This window comes from Saccostrea cucullata, unplaced genomic scaffold (assembly GCF_032062105.1).
Source record: "Saccostrea cucullata isolate Sc308-1 unplaced genomic scaffold, CSIRO_AGI_Scuc_v1 ctg101, whole genome shotgun sequence".
Taxonomy (NCBI): Eukaryota; Metazoa; Mollusca; class Bivalvia; order Ostreida; family Ostreidae; genus Saccostrea; species Saccostrea cuccullata.
Genome location: NW_026939309.1, coordinates 281313 through 299317, shown reverse-complemented (window position 1 = coordinate 299317; position 18005 = coordinate 281313). Strand labels below are relative to the sequence as shown.

General features: G+C 34.4%; 3 protein-coding genes across 4 annotated transcripts; 2 read left to right on the top strand and 1 right to left on the bottom strand.

Moving 5' to 3' along the window:
- The first annotated feature begins 1642 nt into the window (after nt 1-1642).
- On the top strand, nt 1643-3740 carry LOC134252745 (ZZ-type zinc finger-containing protein 3-like). The gene is made up of 2 exons (XM_062735248.1): nt 1643-1657; nt 2041-3740. Exons 1-2 carry the CDS (start codon nt 1643-1645, stop codon nt 3526-3528), a joined length of 1503 nt encoding a protein of 500 aa, XP_062591232.1. The 3' UTR covers nt 3529-3740.
- A 124-nt stretch (nt 3741-3864) lies between these two features.
- Nucleotides 3865-10945, bottom strand: LOC134252794 (decapping and exoribonuclease protein-like). Its single transcript, XM_062735315.1, has 8 exons — nt 10422-10945; nt 9701-9927; nt 7452-7547; nt 5265-5379; nt 4783-4918; nt 4572-4666; nt 4162-4483; nt 3865-3998 (listed from the first exon to the last, which is right to left on the bottom strand). The coding sequence occupies exons 1-7, from the start codon at nt 10835-10837 to the stop codon at nt 4375-4377; spliced, it is 1194 nt and encodes a 397-aa protein (XP_062591299.1). The 5' UTR covers nt 10838-10945; the 3' UTR covers nt 3865-3998; nt 4162-4374.
- Nucleotides 10946-11056: 111 nt separating this feature from the next.
- LOC134252793 (inactive serine/threonine-protein kinase 19-like) lies at nt 11057-17685 on the top strand. 2 transcript variants are annotated; one of them, XM_062735313.1, is made up of 9 exons: nt 11057-11223; nt 11450-11583; nt 11800-11951; nt 12327-12468; nt 12691-12787; nt 13493-13649; nt 16338-16426; nt 16594-16895; nt 17183-17685. In XM_062735313.1, exons 2-8 carry the CDS (start codon nt 11460-11462, stop codon nt 16637-16639), a joined length of 807 nt encoding a protein of 268 aa, XP_062591297.1. In that variant the 5' UTR covers nt 11057-11223; nt 11450-11459; the 3' UTR covers nt 16640-16895; nt 17183-17685. The 2 variants fall into 2 exon arrangements, with proteins under 2 accessions (XP_062591297.1, XP_062591298.1); XM_062735314.1 differs by having other exon boundaries at nt 11061-11206.
- The last annotated feature ends 320 nt before the right edge of the window (nt 17686-18005 follow it).

Genomic DNA, 18005 nt, shown 5'->3' with positions numbered 1-18005 from the left:
ACTACGTGAGATGCTTCTGTATTAATATAATGTGTGTCTGAGCTTTTCTTAAGAAGAATTTTTTTTTAAATATATTCCTTACATATTCCTTTCTAAAACTTTAATATTCTGTTGAGACTTCATCCTGCTTTCGCAGGGTCAGGATTTGTAAAAAACTTAAAACTAAACTACCTTAGGATGTTTCTGTACTAATACGACTTACAATGGGTTTGCTGTTCTCAAGACTTTCATAGTTAATTCCTTACCCCTATCTTGTAACCTTGCCCAACCTCAAGGGTCATGAAATAAAAACGTTAAAAAATAGGTTATTAAGCTATCACCAGTGTGACAGTCTCAGTTGATTCGATACATATAAGAGCACGCTACATGTACGAACAATTAAAAGGGGAGGGGGGCTTTCGACAAATAAGTTAATGAAACAAGGATACAACAGTCTCATTTAAAGTCAACATGGCACAAATTCCATATTCGATACAATATCTTGTTAGGAAATCTATCATTGGGTCGAAACAATAACCTGTTATGAAATCTATCATTAGGTAGAAACAATGACTTGTGACGAAAACTATCATTAAGTCGAATGCTGACCGAAGGTTGTTTTTTAAATACAAATCGATAGACTTTTGATGGCACAGTAAGCTGGGCAAGAATGAAGTTTTAACCACAGAAATCAAGAAGCTTAATTATGGTGAAAGGAAAAAGACACAAAGAAATTCAAATTAATGATGCCATCTGTAATGGAAAGGAAACCCCAATAAATGTTAGAAAATGGTTTGACGTACAACACAGAAAAATGTTAAATGGGTAAAGGCAGAAAATGGAGACCAAGGCGCACATAGACAATTAGGCAACAACAGAGAAAAACTTGAAATGGAGAGACATCTGGCGGATGAAGCCTCATAGTATTTAGTTTCTAAGTTAAATTAAGCTGTCTGTCATGTTGTAAATTTTTAATGTACCGGGTGGCAATAAATACATTTTGCATTTACTGCCACCCGGTAAATTCAAAATTTACAACATGACATGTCTATAATCACTGACAGACCTAAACAAATGGGACAATACCAAAACCTAAAACTGCGAGCTATGAAGGAGTACAGAAACTATAAGATAGCTACTACATTTTAGCATATTTTGTCATCTAGCCAAAGCAATACTGTAGTATTCAGACATCATTCAAACAAACGTCCGTAAACACGTTATGGACTTACAACAATAAGATCATAATGGCTAAGTGGTCTACTCCATGTAACGAGCTTTTGTGAGGAGACCTGCCAGAGAAAGGATTCTTTTTTTCTATACGGAAAAAACATTATTATGAAACTCGCTCTTTTAAATTCAGACTGGAATATATATCATTTGAAATGTTAACTTTAACAATAAAATGATATGTAAATTTCACGTAATTATAAAACAAATGTTGTGGTTTCTTTAATTGTAATCAAGGTACAAACTATGTAGCTCTATCGAAATTAAGAGGCAAACTCTTTATAATTATACTACTACTACTATTATACGTTCCACATCTCTTTATCTATATAGATAAAAATTTGAATGTTCGATTAACCATTTTACTATTGAACTATTTATCATCAATAACCTATCCCTAGTATTTTTTAAGTGTCTCGATCAGTGTTGAAACATGAGAATCAATAAGGTATGTATTAGGTTGCTACATTTTCTTTTTGTTAAAATTCACCCATATTAAAATCCAGAAAACCGACATTTCAAAATATAGGGTTTTGAATATTCAAATCTAATTTGTAATCAAAACAAGGATTTTAAAAACATCATTTGCTGTTAACGGGACGTTCCGTCAGCATTTTTTTTTCAATCGGGATCGACATACAGTCGTCGATTATCAAAACCAAATTATAACTAAATCGAATTACAATAAATTGTCTTATAATTTTAATCTATGTTATATGCTTAAAAAAGGTTTTCCCTTTTCTTAATTTAATGTTTGGACAATATTTTTAATATTTTTAACATCAAGATTAAAAAAAATTTCTCAACTTTTGTACCACTTTCGCCGAATAGTCAGACCATATCGCACATGTCAAGAAAGAACTTTCACTTTTCCATCTTGCAGGAATCGAGAAGACCCTACTGGAAATGTCAGACTGTAACTTTGTATCGCAGGACTTGAGCATGGATGGAACAATGAGTGACGATTCTAATTTTGCTAGCACGTCGTCCTGGCCCGGAATCCCCACATCAGAGCCGATGGACGACCAAGACAACGAAGGGGACAGTGAATCCTATTACTTCGAGTCAGACCATCTGGCGTTTCGCGGAAACAGCGATTATAACGCAATGTTGAAAACGATAGCCTTACTAGAGGCACAAAGAATTCAAGCTATAGCAGACATTGAGAAGCTGCACGAATGCATGGACGATGCACTGAAAAGCCCTATTGAATTTGTAAATAAGCTGCAGCATGGTGTAGATTTGGGTTTACCAAAAGCACAGCAGGTTGCAGAGCTCCCTGCAATCAACTGGGAGAAATACACAAGTTCTGTTGACTTTTCCAGTTTTGGATTTCCTAAACATGTGACTCGGTTAAGGAAGCAGTTAGTTGAGGGACCAGGCAATCCGGAATGTTTGGATGACTCGGTAAAAGTGGAGGGTAATATGACATTAGTGAGAGGTAGGGTAAAAGGAGACGACAAAACAGAAACATTCAACAAGTTGTGGACAGCAGAGGAACAGAAGAGATTAGAGGAACTTTTGGTAGAATTTCCACCTGAAGAAGTGGAAGCAAAACGATGGGCAAAGATTGCAAATGCACTTGGAAATAGAACACCTATCCAAGTGGCAAGCCGTGTGCAGAAGTACTTCATAAAGCTGGCCAAAGCAGGACTTCCAATTCCTGGGAGACTTCCAAACATTGCTATTCATAGACCAAAGCATTCCCACAGACATCAAAGATTTCAGAAGTTTTACTACCAACCGTCCACATTCCTGACATCTCACGAACCCCCAGTCTACATGTCCGATGACGAGAATAATTCCGAGTCCTTCTATGGCGGTGATGAAGCCAGAGAAAACTTTCTCAGTTCTGGATTTGATAACTCTGACGAGGAAGAAGATCCAGACGAAGATGAACTCATTCCTATCGAACTGAGAAATACACCAGAGTACGAAGAGTTGATGCAACTAAAGAAACTTAAACACCTCAAAATGAAAGTAAAGAGTGAGGCAACCACAAAACACTTTGGCTTCAGATGTGATGGTTGTAATTGTGACCCAATTGTTGGCACCAGGTGGCACTGCCAGGACTGTGATCAAGAGGAGTGTGTGGATTTTTGTGAGAACTGTGTCAACAGGAACATTGAGATCGGTCAACATAACTCCAGTCACCGCCTCACAGCTGTAACAAAACACCAGGCCGACTACGGGACAGATAACTCCAGTCACCATCCAACAGCCCTAACAAAAGACTCCGCGGATAATGATTATGGGACAAAGTCCTTCATGCCAGAGGGATACAACTACTTAGACCCAAATTACATGCCTGCAACCTAGGCCAAAATCACAAATAATAGCTGTATAGACCACTAGTTAGTATTTCTGGAGTAAAGTTTATTTAAATGAAATGTACCAACAGATAATATAATAAATAGCAGACAGCTTCAATTAAGGTACCAGTAAATAATCGTGTAATATATAATATGTAAGTACTACAGTCATACCTTGTTATCTCAAACTCAACTGGACCAAAATTAAATCGAGATATCCAATGATTTGAGATAACTGGGTTTAAAGCATGACAAATTTAAGAGATTGGGACTGCAAGCTAACTTTGAGATATTCCTAATTATGGAGATACTGGTGTTCGAAATAACAAAATTCATCTGTATCAGTATGGTTTTGTATGAATTTATGAAGCTGGATGCCTCTGTTTATGACTTTATGTGCTATACATGTGTAGTATAACTTAAAAAGTGTTACATTTCACATTCTTATAACTTATAGGAAAAACATATACAGTAAAACTCGTTTAGTACGAACACGGATATTGCGAATTCAAGGATATAATGAAGTTATCCCCCACTATATGAATTTAATGAATTCTTTATACGGATATAACGAATTACGGATATAGCGAAGTGATTTCATAGGTCCCTGTGACTTCGTTATAACTGAGTTTTACTGTACTAAGTGCAATATATTTACTTTATTAACATCATAAATGTACCAGTATCTGTATTTTCAACATTTTTTGATAACTGTGTTATATCAAATAAATCATAATAAGTTTGTAAGAATGGAGTTCTTCAGTGTGGTAGACATGGCCCGTATTAAGGGGATATTTGTGAGAATTTGGCTCTCGCTGTTCTAGGAATAAGATCACACTTGTTCATCAGGCACTCAGCCATTGTCTGTATACCACTGAGGCAGGAACTCAAATCTGGAGCCAGGGTCCTGAATAGAACAGGTTATCTCTCCTGGGGGTGTCCATTCAAACAAGTAAACTGTCCTACAACACAATGGATGAAAAGGTCACAGGATTATCACAATGTTATGGAGAGAAAAAGGGGTTAAATGACTTGATGATGGTAACTTACTTGGGGTCATCTTTGACACAGGTTTTCTTCACATGAGAGAGAAATTTGTCCAGAAAATTAAAACAAATCACTGGGTCCCAACCATCGCGTTCATTCTGCAAATAGTCAGGACAATACAGTAGAACATTCATTTCACTGCGATCATGAATGTTTTGACTTGGATTAAAAAACTGTCACTGTTTGTATAATTTAATGTTTATCAGTGACTTGCCTTGGCTTGCTGAGGAATTTTCAGAGTTTTCATTTTCTCTAGGCTATGAACTACCCCATCATCGTCACGGTAACCACAGACAATAGTTGGAATACCCACCAGGAAACTCTGGGCCCACCACTTTATTAACTTAAACCTAAAATAGAAATAATGTTAGGCTGAGTATCAAGAGTTATGCCCCTTTTTATACTCTTTCAAGCTTTATGGAGTTGATGTCTGACATCCTACTATATACTGTACCTGTAATACTTAGATCACTTTTAATTCCCAAAACTATTTTTGCATAATTATGTGAAAGTGTCTTCTCGCAAAAATTTAATTATCTCATATAATTCTAATACATGTATTAACAATTATCTAGAGCAATAACCAACATTGGTGAAAATTTTGTTTCCCTTAAAAAATATAGTTTTGGGAAAATTGAGTGATTAACAAGAATTCTTGAAGAGATTTTTAACAAACATCATATGTCTTATCCTTACTTGATAAAGTTCCTTTCTTGTCTATAATTATCTAGCTGCCTTGTTGTCTTGAATTCTACATATTTACATGAATCAGCTGCTTGATGATCAATTGCATCAACTTCTCCAGAGAACACTTTATACAGAGAAAAGAAAAATGACCACAAATTAACTAAAAGAAAATGAATGATTAAACATTTTTATAAGTTTGGCTTTATTTAATGTTAAAACATAATACCGGTATTCAAGCATTTTAATTCTACATTTTCAGAATCTTGAAGGACAGTCTGCATGTTAAATGTCTATATTAAATGTTTAAGAGTGAAGAACTTAATATTTTTGAAATTGATGAAGGGCCCCATTTAAACTATGGCAATGAAATTAGCAAATTTTGTTTCATGTTGCTTTTAGAACATTTACAATGCTACCAAAATGCTGAAAACGTTCAGAAGTTTGTAAAGCATGCACTTCGAGGAAAAACAGATACATGTAGTGAAAGGTCATTTAAGTGACCCAGCTAGGTGACCTAAAAAGCTTATATATAGTCAATGCATCACTCCAAGCATACCTTACTACTCCACTGCCTTGGGACAGGTACTTTTTATGCCTGTTTTTCTGTCTGTCTGTTGTCACCTTTTACCTTACCCATATAAACTATTGAGTGGGTGGGGCTGTGGCTTTCATATTTTACAGGTGCATTCCTTGTGACAAGATCTTTCTTTGGGTACCACCAAATTTTGACCTTGATATCTGACCTATTTTTACCAAAAAATACCACACTTTAACGTTGACCATAACTTTTGAACAGTTGGAGCTAGGGCTTTTATACTTCATATGTGTATTTATTGTGACAAGACCTTTCAGGTGGAATAAATATTTTGACCTTTTGGCCTTGACCTAAGAGTTTGACCCAATAATTAAAAAACTTTAAAAACTTGCTCATAATTTTGGAAGATTAGAACTAGGGCTTTCATATTTCACAAGTGTATTCCTTGTAACAAGACCTTCCTTTGGGTTTCACCTTGACTTTTGGAGTTTGACATGCATTTGTGAGAATTCAACCCTTGTTATAAGCTGCCATACGGGGGCATCAGTGTTTCACAAACTTGTTTGTTAAGAGTCTCACTGTGTCTGTAATTCATGATTTGATCTATTTTTATTGCATTGTACTTGTAGTATAGTTTTAGCATTTCTTTGCAAATATAAGGTACCTGAAGCACTCTCCTTTTATATGGTATAGTTTTCCAGTTTGTAATAACATGGACATTTGAGTGCAAAAATTATTGTCATATCTTAGCAAGCAAAACTAGTAATACCCCAGCTCTGATGTAAATAAGCACTATCATGTTAATATACACAAGTTCAATTACAGGCAGATGCACAGAAAAGTATGAAGTTGACATCAGATTCATATCAAAATAAATCCCCCCATATGGCATGCCTCAACAAAGAGTGTAATAAAATTTCAAGCATCTGCTATAAATAGCTAATGAGAAAACTGCGACGAAATTTTTTATGTATGAAACGGACAGACACACAACAAACAGGAAGTTGACATCGGATGTGAATAAAAATGTATCCCAGTGAATGGCATGCTTCAGAGAAGTTTGTGTTAAAATTTCAAGCACCTGCGATGAGTAGTTGCAGAGAAAACTGCGACGAAAATATGTTATGTATGAAACGGACAGACGCACAGACAAACAGGAAGTTGACATCGGATTTAAAAAAAAAATGTAACCTACCATATGACATACCTCAGAGAAGATTGTGTTAAAATTTCAAGCATCTACGATGAATAGTTGCGGAGAAAACTGTGACGAAAATTTGTTATGTATGAAACGGACAGATGCACAGACAAACAGGAAGTTGACATTGGATTTGAACAAAAATGTATCCCACCATATGGCATGCCTCAGAGAAGATTGTGTTAAAATTTCAAGCATCTACGATGAGTAGTTGTTGAGAAAACTGCGACGAAAATTTGTTACGGACGGACACACAGCCACACGGACACACAGACAGACGGACAGACACACAAGGGTAAAACAGTATACCCCCCTCTCCTTCGGAGCGGGGGTATAATTAACAACCACTAAAGAGACCTGCTTTGTAGTACCTATTTGACAATCATAGACAGAATGTACATTTTTTTGTTAAAGAACACAGTTTAAAGCTGTGATATGGTATTGAAATCCTTGAGTTCCTTACACAGCGAGTGCTTCTCCAGCCTTGATCTGACCACTGTACAGAATGCCTCACAATTATTGACTGGCTCCTCTGTGTTTGGAACACCATCTGATTTATCTGTTGGAGAAAAGCAATTGAACAGCAGAAACTATCACTTACCAAACATAGCATTTTTAAATAATTTGCATAATAGTAAAAAAAACAACCATATCTAAGTGATTTAATTTCCATAAGAAGTAGTTATTGAGATCATGTGTTCATGCATTTAATTGCAGATATGTATGGCACGCCAAATTCACAACTAGAAATATGTCCATAGGACATAAATGCCCCGCCAAGGATATATTAGTAAAGCAACATGAAAATTTGTATGTGTATAAAATTTGATCAGTTTGGTTCAGGTAGGGCTTATAGTTACTTGGGAATAAAAATATAGGTCAGATCCAGCATCCAAAGCAAGTCTGGTAGTGTCTCCATCCCTAGATGCATCATCCATGCAAGTTTGGTTCAGGTAGGGCTTATAGTTACTTGGGAATTAAAATATAGGTCAGATCCAGCATCCGAAGCAAGTCTGGTAGTGTCCGTCCCTAGATGCATCATCCATGCAAGTTTGGTTCAGGTAGGGCTTATAGTTACTTGGGAATGAAAATATAGGTCATCCATGCAAGTTTGGTCCAAGTTGGGCTTATAGTTCCTTAGGAATGGACCTGCTCCAAAAACTTTAATCTGGTCACTTATCTGGAAAATGTAGGTCAGATCCAGCATCCGAAGCAAGTCTGGTAGTGTTCATCCCTAGATATGCATCATCCGTTCAAGTTTGTATCCACATGTGAAGTTTGATAACACCATCTTGAATGGTATGTTTAAAACTGAGCTAAACACTAATTTAAGAAAAAGTGAGGTCAAGGTCAAAGGAAAGGTCAAGGTCAAAAAATGTTGATGCAGTTGCATAGCTCTCATCAATATCTATCAGCATATGAAGTTTGATGAAAATATCTTGGATAGTTTCTTTGAAACTTAGCTTTGAACAGAGCTAAACGCAAAGTGTGACGGAAGGACGGAAGGACAGAAGGACAGAAGGACGGAAGACGGACATGACAAACACTATATGCCCCGGCCATATTCATGGCGGGGCATAAAAATGAGCTAAACCTAGTTTCACAATTGATAAACTAAGTTTATCGACTGTAAACTATAGTTTACAAACCGTAAACTATAGTTAACGATCCGTTAAGTATAGTTTTCATCTGTAAAACTATATTTAACGGTTGTTAACTATAGTTTACGAATGCTAATCTAAGTTTATCTGTCTGTATTAAAACGTTAACAATATATTTTCTTAATAAACATAGATTCACGTCTGTATACTATAATTTACGATAGTTAACTATAGTTAAGAGTTGTAAACCATAGTTTACAAATCGTGAAACTGTATTTATCAGATAATCTATGTTTTGCGATCTCAAATGAATGTTTTTTGTGTTAAGTATAGTTTACGGTTCTGAAACATAGAATATCGTGTTAACTATGGTTTACAAATGTTAAATATAGATTAACGCTGTTAACTATAGTTAACAGTCCATAAAATATACTTTACAACCGATAAACCTAGTTTATCGACTGTGAACCTATGATTAGCTCATTTTTGTGAATTTGGCATGCTAAACCTAGTTTCACAATTGATAAACTAGGTTTATCGACTGTAAACTATACTTTACAAACTGTAAACTATAGTTTACAATTCATTAAGTATAGTTTTTACCTGTAAAACTATATTTAACGGTTGTTAACTATAGTTTACAAACGCTAATCTAAGTTTATCTGTCTGTAATAAAACGTTAACGATAGATTTTGTTGATAAACATAGATTCACGTCTGTAAACTATAATTTATGATCTTTAACAATAGTTAAGAGTTGTAAACCATAGTTTACAATCATGAAACTGTATTTATCAGATAATATATGTTTTGCAATCACAAATGATTGTTTTCGGTGTTAAGTATAGTTTACGGTTGTGAAACATAGATTATCGCGTTAAATATGGTTTACAGATGTAAAATATACATTAACGTTGTTAACTATAGTTTACAGTCCGTAAACTATAGTTTACAACCGATAAACCTAGTTCATCGACTGTGAAACTATGTTTTGCTCATTTTTGTGAATTTGGCGTGCCATAGATATGAATCTAAAGTTTAAATCAATGTGATATTGTATCATGTGTATAAAAAGTACTAGGTTGTGACAGGTAGTCGGAAATAATACCTACCCGAAGTTACATACTGTTCAAATTTCCAGCCCCAGTAAGACATTTCCTTTTGCCTCTCTGACATTTCTTGCTTCTGACGTTTTCGACTTTCAGTATCAAATTCACACATGTAAAATGTGTCTTTGTACCGAGTCACAGCTATAAGCCATCCGTCCCTGTTTTCATAAGGAGTGCAGAGCAGCTTTGTCAGAAGTCCCCTCCAGCAAACAAAATCAGTATGAATATTCCTGTAATTCAAATCAAGGAATTTTTTTTAGAAATACAATGTATACATGTATGCATGATGTGTGTAAATTTTTTAAATGAATGAATTATTATTTTCTGGGATATAATTTGAAATCATGCCATAGAGGACCTTCTCTGATTTAAAACATTAGAATGACATGGAACATAATACTACTATGATATCACATTTTGTAAATAATTATTATATGTTCTGTTTATTAAATATAGAATATCACACTGCTGTTTTGATCTCGGCCCTGGTATCATCCCGAGCGATTGATATCGGCCCAAGCCTGGAGGGCGCAGGCCGAGACCATCCAAGGGCTGATACCAGGGACAAGATCAAAACAGTGGTGTGATGTTGTTTATATCATATATCTACAACCAAAGAAAAGAATGAATATTTAGATATTTTTCAATCAAAAAATTTTATATAATTTTGTCGTAACAAAAAAAAAAATTACAGGTACTACAGGTAGTCATCCTCTAAGCTCACCTAATCATTCCCTTTTCTTTGTCTGACTTTTTCTTCTCATCTTCCAGCAGAAACTTTTCTCTGTTACAACGGATCCACTTCAATATATCATTGATATACTCTTCTGAATGTTCATCCTTTTCTATGAAATTATCATAACCTTTTCTTAAATCAAAATTAACACTCTCAATGTCTCTTGGTTCTACATAATATTTTAACTGACTCCTGTCATTATGGAAATTCCTTTTTATGTCTAGAGACAAACAGCCTATTTCTGTCGGCTGTCTAAAAAATGGAAAATTGCCCGTTCCTTTAAACAAACTGTTTGGTCTTGTTTTTAAAGAAGTACATGTAGGAGTTTGATCTTGTCTTCGATATTTATTTTTGATGGCCCCACACGAAGGATCGTCCTCTATTTCTCCATACGAACGCTTCATTTCGACCACAGTAAAAAGAATTACATGTCATACACTGATTATTCAGACAAAAAATCATAATTTTTACACATTACCACTTTTTTTTTGTTTACACGTGTTGAAAGTGAAAGTACAATAGCGGAAGTGGATTAATAGCCAATAAAATTTATTTTTCTCTCTTGTTCCGTTCCTTAAATATGGAAGCTTCCATGACATTTCAGTGTCTGCTGGAAACAAAATTCAGTTACTGAGTTAGCAGACGTTTCATTGTTCTATTTTAAATGAACAAACAGGATTTCCAAAAGTAATTTTTCCGATCAGAACTTTCAACCCGGCACAGGTTGTGGTTACTCAGCTTTGAAGTCCAATAGAAGAACGAGTCAAGTGCGGGTGTGTCTAATCGCAGGGTAAACTCCTTTTAGGCTTGTTTCTGCTTTAAACATGTTGATCCCCAGGTTTTAACTGACATTTGCAATTTCTTACCAATAGAACTGCTATTGACTGATTGAGTGACATTTAATTGATATTGTTATCTTGCTTGACTTGTTTAACTTTTAGCAAGTCAGAATGAAGTCTTAACTTTGTTGGGAATAACAAAAGTATTTTGTGAACTCTATGTTTTCATTTTTGTAGAATTCAAATTATGTCCAAGAGGTCGATGGTTAATGATCTGTACAAGTCCAGAAAAAGAATCTGCACTGCCTCACGTTCCTCTGCCACAGACACACCTGAGTTTAATGATGGAGTGAATGGAACTTCATTTTCCAGTAGGAACCAAACACTTTCTTTTATCAGCAACACACTAAAGCTTAGAATCTGGCTTGCATTTCTTGAGATATTATTTGCTATAATTTTAGATTAAATGAATATATGGTTTCATGCATGTACAGAAATTTTAGCTTGTCGAAGTATTGATCCTGTCATAAACTTGTTAATATTGAAGAAAATGATACACATTTCATTTCAACTTTTGTTTTTATTAGCTGCTGAGATACCCTCTGACACCAAAGTGTCTCTCCTCCATCTCAAAGAGTTATTTCCCTTAGATAAGTTTGAAGGAAGATTACCGGCAGTGATAGTGAAACATCAGCTGTACAGCTTACTGAAGGATAGGACAGCCGTCGATAAACAATTAGTAAGTCTTACACAAAAGGATAGGGCAGTCATGGATAAACAATTAGACTAAACAATTAGATTAAGTAAGTCTTACACAAAAGGATAGGACAGTTGCGATAAACAATAAGTAAGTCTTACACAAAAGGACAGGTCAGTCGTCGATAAACAATTAGTAAGTCTTACACAAAATATTCAACACTTATTAAAGAACAGCTGTTGATAAACAGCTAGTAAGACTTGCAGAGTACATATTTTTCCTCAGGTGATGTAAAACAAGACTTACTGTTGATATAAAAATAGCTGATTTTTGATAACTAAAGACAAGACAAAGAGCAAACAAACAAAATTTTTGATTGCACAACCCTGGTTAAGTACTTTGATTTTTTTTTTTCAGGATGATTTAAAACAAGCCAATGAGATTAAGCTGTTCAAGCTTGGTGCTGAGTTAGATGACTATTGTATTGTGTTCACTGAGGCATATCGAGATCATGTGATCAGTGTGATGAAAGAACTCTCCATCAGCAAAAATATTTGTAGTAAGTAGGTCAAATTGGGCTATTGTAAACTCACAAAATAACTAGCTAAGAATGATGAGGTATATTTACTCATTATTTAGTTGCATATAAGAATGTTACTATCTAATATGTTTTACGGTGTGACCGTTGGGGCGAGCGCAATTGTACCATCAAAAACACTCTAAAAATTGATAATAATGACAAGTGCCTTCATGTACATGTATATCAATTTGACTTTTGCAGATAAATATGTGAATACTGTCATCAAGAAATATACAGATGTCTGCATCAACAAAGACACTTTGATGAATGAATTCAGCTTCACTGACTCAGAAATTACGTAAGAGATTGTGATATTGTTGTATTATGATAAGTAACATTCAGATCAAGAACTGTAAACTGTGTAAATTCCAGGCAGATGGTTAAAGCCTCTTTTCTTGTGTTACAGTACTGAACATGTAATATATTTGAGTTGCAGTACTAGTAACATTTAGATATATAAGTTCTTAAAGCTATGTTAATTCCAGACAGCTGGTTAAGGCCTCTGTTGTTGTGTTACAGTAACATTTACACATATAACTGTAACCTATGTTAATTCCAGGCAGCTGGTTATGGCCTCTGTTGTTGTGTTACAGTAACATTCAGATATATAACTGTAACCTATGTTAATTCCAGACAGCTGGTTAAGGCCTCTGTTGTTGTGTTACAGTAACATTCAGATATATAACTGTAACCTATGTTAATTCCAGACAGCTGGTTAAGGCCTCTGTTGTTGTGTTACAGTAACATTCAGATATATAACTGTAACCTATGTTAATTCCAGACAGCTGGTTAAGGCCTCTGTTGTTGTGTTACAGTAACATTCAGATATATAACTGTAACCTATGTTAATTCCAGACAGCTGGTTAAGGCCTCTGTTGTTGTGTTACAGTAACATTCAGATATATAACTGTAATCTATGTTAATTCCAGGCAGCTGGTTACGGCCTCTGTTGTTGTGTTACAGTAACATTCAGATATATAACTGTAATCTATGTTAATTCCAGGCAGCTGGTTAAGGCCTCTGTCCTGACAGTTAGGGATGTAGGGAACTGGTGGATCGCTCTACCAAACGCTGGGGTCTTCATGAAGTGTTTCTTGAGAGGAAGAAAGGCCATTCTGACAATGATAAGGAAATGTAAATACCGGGAGATCCTTCAAACGGTTAGTAAAAGTAGAAATAATGGGAGATCCTTCAAATGGTTAGTAAAAATAGAAATACAAGGAGATCCTTCAAATGGTTAGTAAAAATAGAAATACCAGGAGATCCTTCAAATGGTTAGTAAAAATAGAAATACCAGGAGATCCTTCAAATGGTTAGTAAAAATAGAAATACCAGGAGATCCTTCAAATGGTTAGTAAAAATAGAAATACCAGGAGATCCTTCAAATGGTTAGTAAAAATAGAAATACCAGGAGATCCTTCAAACGCTTAGTAAAAATAGAAATACCAGGAGATCCTTCAAATGGTTAGTAAAAATAGAAATACCGGGAGATCCTTCAAATGGTTAGTAAAAATAGAAATACCGGGAGATCCTTAAAAATGGTTAGTAAAAATAGAAATACTAGGAGATCCTTCAAATGGTTAGTAAAAATAGAAATACTGGGAGATCCTTCAAGTGGTTAGTAAAAATAGAAATACCAGGAGATCCTTCAAACGGTTAGTAAAAATAGAAATACTAGGAGATCCTTCAAATGGTTAGTAAAAATAGAAATACCAGGAGATCCTTCAAATGGTTAGTAAAAATAGAAATACCAGGAGATCCTTCAAATGGTTAGTAAAAATAGAAATACCAGGAGATCCTTCAAATGGTTAGTAAAAATAGAAATACCGGGAGATCCTTTAAAATGGTTAGTAAAAATAGAAATACTAGGAGATCCTTCAAATGGTTAGTAAAAATAGAAATACCGGGAGATCCTTCAAATGGTTAGTAAAAATAGAAATACCAGGAGATCCTTCAAACGGTTAGTAAAAATAGAAATACTAGGAGATCCTTCAAATGGTTAGTAAAAATAGAAATACCAGGAGATCCTTCAAATGGTTAGTAAAAATAGAAATACCGGGAGATCCTTCAAATGGTTAGTAAAAATAGAAATACCGGGAGATCCTTAAAAATGGTTAGTAGAAATAGAAATCCGGGAGATCCTTAAAAATGGTTAGTAGAAATAGAAATACCGGGAGATCCTTCAAATGGTTAGTAAAAATAGAAATACCGGGAGATCCTTAAAAATGGTTAGTAAAAATAGAAATACTGGGAGATCCTTCAAACGGTTAGTAAAAATAGAAATACTGGGAGATCCTTCAAACGGTTAGTAAAAATAGAAATACCGGGAGATCCTTAAAAATCGTTAGTAAAAATAGAAATACTGGGAGATCCTTCAAAAGGTTAGTAAAAATAGAAATACCGGGAGATCCTTCAAATGGTAAGACTGTGGTACATGTATTGAAATGGAAAAGTCATGTAAATAAATAATATAATATTAAATTCAAAACTTTTGATTCACTTTAAGTTAGATGTTGCCTAGGGATTCAAATTAAATAAGAGATGTTTGTAAAACACTTATGCCCCCCTCCCGGCCTTCCCAAAATGATTGGAATTTTTCTACGTTCAAGAGGCATAAATCTATCCAAAATGGATCAGTCATACTCAAATAGAATTTGACCTAGATATTCTCATGATAAATCTATATACCAAATTTCATTTCAATATAAGCAACATTACTTCTGCAGAGAAAATGAACGAAAACTGCAAATAATGTAATTTTTTTAAGTCCAGGCGGCATAAATCTGTACAAAATGGCCGATCGTACTTAAAACAGAGCTTGACCTAGATATTCTCGTGATAAATCTGTACACCAAATTTCATTTCAATATGTGCAACCTCTGCAAATAAAATGTATTGAACAGAAAGTGCAAATAATTGGAATTTTTCTAAGTCCAAGGGGCATATCTCTGTCAAAAATGGCCTGATTGTACCCAAAACAGAAATTGACCTAGATATTTTCAGAGCTGCCAACCCTTACGATTTTGGCGTAAGGCGTACGAAATCAGCCTCTAAAATACGCCTTACGATTTCTCTATATATTCTTCCGATTTCAGTTTTTCTCATTCAAAGTTTATAATTTTTGTATTTTCATAGTTGGCAGTCTATGAAATTCTACTAATATAATTTAGAAGTTTTTCAATGCTTGCTTACAAGTATCATCGTTTCAGTTTTAGAAGGCCGATCACATTGATGTCAATGTTTTAACGTAAACAAAAAGGAAACATGCCTCAGATTGGATGTCCATTTACAAAACATCTTCCGCGGCAGGGGGCCTAGGTGTTCCCTAGACCCCGCCTTACTATTTGTGATTTCAGAATGTTGGCAGCTCTGTATTTTTAATATAAATCTGTATACCAAATTTCAATTCAATATGTGCAACATCTGCGGAGAAAATGAATGGAAACTGTTGGAGGACTGACAGACAGTCCGACTGGCTGACAGACAGCAGCAAAGCAATATACCCTCCCTTCTTTGAAGGGGGCATAATACATGTGTAATAAACTCTAGAAGTCAAATGTGCTAGTATGTTTTTGCAAACATATCTTGTTCACTTTAACATCATAAACACAAAAGATATTAAAATATGGTAGTGCTGATAAAGTATGTTGACAACATACCTTCTAACAATAAAAACTTAGATATGCGATCCTGTAAATTAAAACTAGAACGATTTTGAAAAACAATGTGTTGCAAAACCAGTTGCAACTCTCCTCTACCATGATTATTCAACAGTACAAGAAAAAAAGAGCTGCAGTCTTCTCAAAGACTTGTCTGATTTAGTTTGATCAACTTTTATTTAAACATAGGAATTGGAACAAAGGAAATGGCCTAAGATTTGTAAGCTTGGACTCCAGTATCACATGCATGAAGTAATTGGTGCTGATCTCATCAAGTGGTAAATTGCTTTACACACATTTTTTTATTTTAAAAAAAAGCTTCTAGCTTCAAATATCAATGAAGTTTTTAACATTTAAAGCCAAAATCTGTAGTAATTGGGAATTTTTCACTCTTGAAGTTTATTTCAACATTTAGTAAAATTCCTTTTTTTTTCTCTGTTTTTAGCATTCAAACAACCTCAGGACAATTACTCCGTCTCAAGGACTCCTAGTCCTACAGGAATCTCATCTAATGGTTGCTCCTGTGGAACTTCCTAGTCCTACAGGAATCTAATGGTCTCTTCTGTAGGATTTCCTAGTACTACAAGAATTTCATCACATGGTTGCTCCTGAAGGCTTTTCAGTGCCATCTCTTGTACAACAATGCTGTGATAGACACAGGAATCAATGGCAGATTTATTATAAGTAGCTGAATCTATGTGAAAAAAGCAACGATCACATTATTTATTGATATTATAGATTTTTGAGGTCATTATTATTTATTTTACCCATGGTTTTCTATACATGTTTCTTGATTTTTGTTAATGCTACTCCATATGTAGACACATTGTATCAATGGCAATTTATTATAAGTTTATATACAAAATGCTACTCAGATGTAACTGATTTATTTGCCGTTAGAAATTTCGGTGAAATACTCTCAAAATGCTACCCCAAATAACAGTTTTAGATAATATAATGTGACATGCAAGTAGACAACTCTAAGAACATAAAGAGACGAATCAATTTATTTATTGATATTATAGATTTTTGAGGTCATTATTATTTATTTTACCCATTGTCTTTCTATACATGTTAATTGATTTTTGTTAATGAGCTAAAATGTTTATGAATATTTCCTATTTATATACAACCTGTACTCAATGAATCTGACCCAGACTGAAGAGGGCTTTATTTATGATCTAGCTATGGCTCTATTTTGGTTGTACAGTGAATGTGTGATTATGATAAGGGGTATTTAATTTTTCTTCAAACAATTTTTTTTCAGTAGAACAGATGCCTCATGCTTGGCAATGTTTCTTAGGTAATGTCAGTCTGATGATCTCTCTGTCATGTCTGTATGAATATTTACAAGATGTACTCCTTTTACATTGCTTAGTCTAATTTCAAGAAAATTTATTAAAAACTAGTTTGCAAGAAACAGATTAAATTTATGCAATTATTTCTTTTTATTAAATGATGTTAAAATTGTTTTTCATAAATACAAAATACAGTAAGGCTTGTTTAGTATGAATGTAGATAAAACAATGGATATTAAAAAGTTTTTTTTTTTTGATCCCCTGAAAACTTCTTAACAAGTGTCCATTTTGCAATTGAATTTTCTTGTTGTAGCAAACTCTTACAAAACAAATTTACATAATCTAGCAGATTTATTTTGGGCCTGTAGAGGTTAAAAGTAATGGAATTTATTTAAGAAATAAAGTTAGCAGAAATAGAGACGTCAAACTGGCTTTACTTCTCTGTTTATTGACAACTCAACAGTTAAATGTATTCTCCAAAATTACCCTAGTATTACAAATTTCAACCAGAAGACCAATTTTGACAGAGAAATTCAACAGTTAATTCTTCAAAATTATT